We start from the raw sequence: 7,161 nt of genomic DNA, 5'->3' as shown, positions 1-7,161 counted from the left end.
GCCAGAGGCAGCGCGGCGGTGGGGGGGAGGTTGCACGGGGGTGCGCACGCGTGTGTGTGCGTGTGTCATGCGTGTTCACGTGTGCTGCGGGTCTGCCTGCCTGCACTCCCCCCATGTGTGTGCATGTGTGTGTGTGTGTGTGCGTGCTCGTGTCCGGGGGGAGCTCCACGCACTGCCCCCCCGTGCCCCTACACATATATGTGTCTGTATGTACGTCTACCCCAACCGTGCTTCCCACCTGCCATGGCACGTGTGTGCATGCATGTGCATGTGCACACCGCGTGCGCTGAGCCGCAGCACGGGGCAGGGTTGCCGTGTCCCCCCCTGTCTGTGTCCCGGCTGTGGTGACCCTGTGGCTGGGGGTGTCTGTGTGTGTGCCTGGGGCGGTGGTGGGATCCCCTCCCCGCACCTCCCACCGGTGCCCCCCAGTCCCCCCAGCTGCTCCCCAGCACAACCGGTGGCACAGGGCAGGGGGTGCAGCCCCCCAGCATCGCCCCAGCCCGCGGTGCCACCCCACGCACAGAGAAGGGGACGCCGCGGTGGGGAGGGGGCGCAGGCAGGGCCGGGGTTGGGGGGCTCCTGCCCACCCACCACCCATCCACCTCCCCAGCTGCTCGCCCCATAGCGTGTGCTGTGTTCGTGCCGTTGTTCCGTAGCCGGGCGCTGCGTGTGCCCACCCTGCCGTTTCACACCGCCCTGCATGTCGCCTTCCGCGGTAGGTGCCCCCCCAATAAACCGGACGGACACCCCGGCTCTGTGTGCGCCTGCGCCACGGGATGGGGGCATGGCAGAGCTGCAGCACCGCCGCAGGGATGGAATAGGCAGCACCCCATGGAGACTTGGGATGGTGGCATGCTGCCATGGGGTGACACCAGTGCACACCCCATCTGGGACAGGGACGAGGGCCAGGAGTGTGGTGCAGGGTGGGGAACCTTGAACTATGGTGGAATTAAATATTGCAACAGCCAATTGGTGGGATTTGACGTTCCTGGTGCCCAGGCCAGCACTCATGCCCAAGGCAGTGCCAGGGCCGCCATAAGGCCCATGCAGGGATGGGGCCAGAGGAGGTGGCATCGCCTTTACTGAGCCCAGGACACAGCATGGCACTGCCAGGTGTCCCCATGGCACAGGGTGTCCCCAGTGCTGCCACCAGCACCGTGGCGGATCACTCCTGCCGGTAGGTGCCATTGTAGGTGAAGGGCTCCAGACCAACGCAGGGGCCGGGGCTGGCGGGTGTCCAGCGCTGGATCTCAACACGGGAGAAGGTGGGGGGGTCCAGGGGACGGACAATGACAGGGCTCTGCGAGGCCACCGAGGGGTCCTCATCGAAGAAGTTGAAGGGTCGCAGGAAGAAGCCAACGCCGTTGCCAGGTGTGGCTGTGTTGGGGATGTCCTCGGCGTGCGGGATGTGCAGGAATCCTACGGTCACCCAGGCCACCAGGTCCTGTGTGGATGGGACCGGTGATATCAGTGGGGCACAGTGGTCCCCCTGTGAGTGCCGGTGGGGCCTGACTCCCTAGCTCCATCCCCGTATTGTCACCTGGTCATCGATGCTCTCGTTGTTGCGGATGAAGCCCTCAAAGCTGACCAGGGGCTCCCAGGGGTCGTTCTGGGCATAGATGCTGCTGCTGGTGGGCTCGTTCTCATGGTGCCGCGTCACGGCCAGGTGGTACCTGCATGGGACAGGGCAGGATCAGGCCCTTTGATGGCACCAGGAGCAGGACCCATCTCCCACCCCTGCCCGGGCTACCAATCACCCAACCATGTGGAGATACCCAGGGCTGGCAGGGAGTCCTGGGGCATCTTAGCTTTTGAGGTGGCAATGCGCACTGGTGAGGCCACCACTGCATCCCCCCTGTGCCAGGCCAGGGGGCCCATGGTTCCCACAACTGGGGTGCTCACAGTGCCCCTTGGGTGGATGTTGGTGCCTGTTCTGGGTGTGAACTGGGGTCTCTATGGGGAGCACCCAGCAGTGACCATGACTGTGACCAGCTCAGGCTGCAGAGCAGGGAGCCAGTGGCACAGGGGAAGGTGCCCACACTGTGACCCCAACTGCTGGGCACACAGTGGGTCTGTCCATAGCCACATCCTGGTTCCGGCGCCCCCACCTGCCCCAGGAGACTCCCTCCTCTTCCTGCCACCCGCGCGGCAGCACGGGCCCGGCGTGGGAGCTGTGCTGGATGCGGTAGCTGCGCGCGTGGCCCCAGCGGTTGCGCCGGCGCGGGTTGTAGAAGAGCAGGTAGCGCGGCAGCGCCGTGCCGAAGGGGAAAGCAGCCTGGCGCTCGCTGTGGCGGGGCTGCCGGTGCAGCCAGGGCTGCACCACGCGGGCACCCGGGCTCCAGGGGTTGGAGATGTTCTCGAAGCGCACGTCCATCGTCTCAAAGCTGTTGCCAGTGCCTGCAAGCAGAGAGGCCGTGAGGCACGGCGAGGACCCTGCAGAGGTGCCACCGTGGCTGGGGGACACCTTCAGAGGGTCCATGCCGTGCCCAGGCAGCGGCGCTTGCCTGGGTTGAGCCTCCCAGTCCCCTGGCTCAACATGTGGGGTCTGGTCCCACTACCCAGCGCCCACCCCATAGCTGGGGGGCAGCAGGGGGCTGCACCTGCGATGTCCAGGTCCACCTTGTAGTGCACGAGGTGGGTGTGGAGGTTGCCCAGGACGTGGCTGTGGACGCGGCTGCCATAGCGCCGGCCCTGTGGTGTGTAGAAGGTGGCATGGATGAAGCCGGTGGCGTGGACCTTGGCCTCCATCACGCCGTTGGGGTAGAGGAGGAAGTCCCAGATGTAGTCGTAGTTGTAGACAGTGGAGGTGGTGCGCAGGACCAGCGCCTGCCCCTCCAGGCCAGCGTAGAAGTGGAACCCTCCCTGGAAGTCACTATCAAAGTGGCGGCGGAGCGGGACTCCGGTGGGTAGCTCGAAGATGCAGATGGCACGTGGGAAGCGCACGGGCCCATCGGCATCGTAGAAGTGGTGCACATCCAGGTACGTGGCCACCTCAGGGCAGTCAATGCCGCGGGCCAGCTCATAGGTGACAGCACCCATTCCCCAGCCAGCGTCCATGTACTTGGTCTGCATGGCGGCCGGCGTGTGGCCACCATAGAAGGCAATGGCCTCCTGCACGCTCACCTCGTAGGCCACGCGCTCCCCATTGAAGCGCAGGTTGAAGAGCTGGAGCCCGGCAGAGGAGCGCAAGCGGAAAGCCAGGCTCCATCCACCGTACTCCAGCTGGTTGCCGCGCACCCGGTACCGCCGGCCCTGGGGCTCGCACACCTTGGCCCCGTGCACTCCGGTGGGGGTGCCAGTGGTGAAGCGCCCACGGGGCTCGTAGCTGGAGAAGAGCTGCTGTGATGGGGGCTCTGGCAGCCGCGCCACCGCCAGCATGCCGCGCTCATAGCGCTCAGCCAGCTCCTGCGGGCTGGAGAAGTAGCGCCCGTTGTACCAGAGCCGCTGCACTGCCCAGCGCCGTGGGTCGGGGTCCCGGTGGTCCACCAGCACCTCCAGCCCCACCGGGTGCAGGAAGAAGCCCTCCACGAAGCGCTGCAGCACCAGCCAGCTCCGGCGCTCACCGGACACCAGCCCCCGTGGCGCGATGTCCGAGAAGGTCAGGCAGCGCTGGGAGCAGTTGTGGAACCAGAAGCCAGTGGCATCGAGCAGCAGCCGGTGGAGCGGCTCCATCGCCTGCACCAGCACGCCGTGCAGCAGCTCATACTCCAGCTGCGTCATGGGCCGCGCGGTGAAGGGCACGGTGCGGCTGCCCTTGAACCGCAGCGGCCGGTACGAGCTGGGCCGGGGAAGGGGCCCCACAGCAAATTCGGTGATGTTGGGCTCCGCTTGCCCACCGAAGAAGACGACGGCCCGAGCCTGGCGCCGGGGCCGGCGGCCACCGTGGTCCAGGTAGCGCAGGGCCAGCCGCTTCTTGGGGGGCAGCAGCTCCACCAGGAAGAGGGTGTTCTTGGCCAAGGGCCCCCCGCGGCTCGGGGACAGCCCCAGCTCCAGGCGGCTCATGAGGAAGGTCCGCACAGCACGCAGCTCAGCCGCAGACAGGTCGGCGAAGATGGAAGCCTTGTCTGGAGGCAGCTCAGTGGGGCCGGCGCTGGGGCTGGGGCCAGAGCTGGATGCCATGGCCAGCACGGGCAGTGCCCAGGCGAGCCGGAGCAGCCACATCCTTGGGGGACCTGGGACAGAGGGAGCTGTGGACCATGGGGCCATGGCCCTGCCTGCAGCTGCAGTGACCACCATTGTCCTGGGTACAGGGAGCAGCCAATACCACATCCCTGCTGGCAGCCCTGGACACCAGCATGGGCACCATGGTGTGACCACAGCATGTGCCATCCCATCCTGCAACACTGTGCCAGTGAGGCAGGCCATGCACCATGCCATGCCATACTGGCTCTCCTGTTCCAGGAAGCATGGATCCCTTTGAGTGTTAGCACCAGTCCCATGGGAGCCACCAATCCCTGGGGATACTGGGCAGCCATTGTGACATTGGGGCTCCTCTCCACCAGCACCCCATTCAGTGCCCACTGTTCCTCTGGCTGTGGGTGCTTGATGGGATGGGCACACGGTGACACCCCAAAAACGGCCAGAGCCTGCCCTGATGTGGCAGCTTTGGCTGTGGGGGTCACTGGCTGGTGGGTCAGGGGCTTTTAAGGCAGGGAGGGGCCTGTGTGGTGCTGGGACAAACAGTAGTTCCCACCTCCAGGCATCAGAACAGTGGCACCACCGAACCCCCGCAAGTGCCACTGCTGTGGGGCTGCTCCCCTTGGATTCCACCGGTGCCCAAACCCCCCGTGTCACCCCAAAAGCAGGTTGAGATTGGTGGAGGACCCGGAGAGCGGGGGGGGGCTGCACCCCAAGCAGCTGCGGGATCCCAACTCCGACCCGAACCCCCCCCAGGGCGAACAGTGCAAGCCCTACTGTGGGACCCCGGGGTCCCGACTCCAGAGAGACAGCCCCCCCCGCGCCACCTCCCGGTCCCCCCCTCACCTGCCCGCGTTCTGCAGCCCGGCCTGTGCGCGCTGCCCGCCCGTTCCACTCCCCCCGGTCCCGTCCCATCCCGTCCCGTCCCGTTCCGTCCTGTTCCGCCCCCCCCGGGGTCAAGGCTGCGGCCGCCCGATCCCGCCTCCCCGGGGATCCCCCCCCCAGCAAGGGTTTCCCAAGCTCCCCCTCCCCTCCGTTCTGCGCCCTCCGCTCCGCACCTGCGCGCTCCCGCACCGCTCGCTGCCGTGCTCCTGACACGCCAATGCGGGGGGGGTGTTGCGGGGAGGGGCCCCACGCGTGGGGGGGGAGCAAGAGGGACCCCGGGACCGGGCACACCCCGAGGGTGCCCCCGTCCCCCCCGCTCTGGGAATGGGGGTGCTGCCCCTCCCCCCGTCACCCCCACGCGTGGGGATGCAGGCCCGGCCCCTGCGGGTTAATGAACACCCGGCACAGCCCCTGGCCCCGCGGCCACCCGGTCGTTGCCCCCCTCCTTGCCCCGGCGTGCTGCCAGTCACGGCCTCACCCAGATCAAACTTCAGGGACAGGAGATAACAGCATCGGGATGAACCCACATGGGACCATGGCCATGGTGCTCCTGCACACAGAGGTGGCAGACCCTGTCCAACATGCGGGGACACCGGGGGGTGGACCCAGAGCTGGGATGTATCCACCGAGTGTCCTCCCTGCTCCTGGAGCTGTGCTATGGAGCGAGGCCATGGCATGGCACAGCATGGCATGGCACGGCATGGAATGGCATGGCACGGCATGGAATGGCACGGTATGGTGCAGCATGGCATGACACAGTGCAGCATGGCATAGCAAGGTGCGGAATGGCATGTGAAAAAGTGCTCTGCAGCACCTGGGTTTGAGAAGAGCTGCTGGACACCGGTGGTGATGGTGTTGGGAGTGCTGGAAAACATGGTGGTTTGGCTTTGGCCGGTGGTTGAACTGGAATAACTGCCCCAGCAACCCCTGGCATGGCCGAGAAGGCTGTCATGGAGAACAGCCAGCCAGCCAGTGCTGATGGGGCTGCCGGGAAGCCAGTGGAAGCTTGGGGATTTGCAGGGATGCCAGTTCCAAAAGGCCAGGTCTAAGCATAGAGTATGGACTGAGAGCACAGCACTGGACCCCGGGCTCTGGGATGGCTGCAGCTGGCACTACTCCATGGTGAGGAGGCCTCTGCTTGCTCCTCCTATACCCATCCCCATGGCAATGCACCCCATACCCCTCTGGTAACCATGGCTACACCCCATCCCCGAGGCATTGTGTCTCTGACCCCCTCCATCCCTACAGCAGCACCACATTCCCATAGCAATGCACTCCCCACCCTTCCAGTGGTACCGATGGCTGCACCCCATCCCCATACCAATGTCTCCATGACTCCCCATCCCCATGATTACATCCTGTCTCCATGGCAACGTCTCCAGGACCCCCTCCATCCCTGCAGCGACACCCCATCCCCATGGCAACGTACCCCCTACCCGACACTCCATCCCCATGGCAACGCGTCCCTGCACCACCACTACCCCATCCCTCGCTGTTCCCATGGCAACGCCTCCCCTTAGCCCCGCCCCCTCGCGCCCTCCCAACAGCAACGCCTCCTCGGTCACTATAGCAACCACATCCTCCCCTCCAAGTCGCACCGCAGAGGGGCAGGATGCTCCAGGGCCCTCGCAGAGCTCCCATTGTCCGGGCAGATCGTCCGCCATCGCCATGGCAACGCTTTCTGGTCAGGATGCGGGGTACCCTGGGACACCCCAGTCCCGGGACGCAGCAGGACCTGGGCTGGGCTGGTGGGGGCCGACCCTGCCTGCGGGCACCCTGCCATCGTGCCTGGATGGTCCCGAGGGAGCAGGGAACTCCCTCACCCCTTCGCACTGCCCTCCACGGTTATCATGTTATATAGCTGGGAGGTGTAGGGCCGCTGCAGCTGTGGCCTTTGAGGAAGGGCAGGGGTGTCTCTCAAGTAAACGCGGGGAAGTTCCTGTTTTGGGGGGAGCAAAAGTTCTTCTTTGAAAGCCAGAGCCCCAGAAGGTACCAGGGAATGCGGCAGGCAGGCTGGGTGACATCGCTGGTGACACAGGAGGACACAACGACCCCTGCCGAGCAAAACAGGTTAACCAGGAGCACCTTGGCAGCTATAGAAACTCCTCCTAAATCCACGTGGCTGTTAACAGCATTGTG

General features: G+C 65.7%; 1 protein-coding gene across 1 annotated transcript; it reads right to left on the bottom strand.

Moving 5' to 3' along the window:
* Positions 1-1,165: 1,165 nt before the first annotated feature.
* Positions 1,166-6,692, bottom strand: AOC1 (amine oxidase copper containing 1; the record flags this gene model as incomplete). The annotated part of the gene is made up of 7 exons (XM_080609655.1): positions 1,166-1,444; positions 1,541-1,673; positions 2,109-2,397; positions 2,601-4,172; positions 4,385-4,541; positions 4,984-5,228; positions 6,452-6,692. 7 exons carry the CDS (start codon positions 6,690-6,692, stop codon positions 1,166-1,168), a joined length of 2,916 nt encoding a protein of 971 aa, XP_080465781.1.
* Between the last annotated feature and the right edge of the window lie 469 nt (positions 6,693-7,161).

The sequence above is a fragment of the Psittacula echo genome (assembly GCF_963264785.1).
Source record: "Psittacula echo genome assembly, chromosome: 2".
Taxonomy (NCBI): domain Eukaryota; kingdom Metazoa; phylum Chordata; class Aves; order Psittaciformes; family Psittacidae; genus Psittacula; species Psittacula echo.
This window is presented reverse-complemented; position numbering and strand designations above follow the sequence as displayed.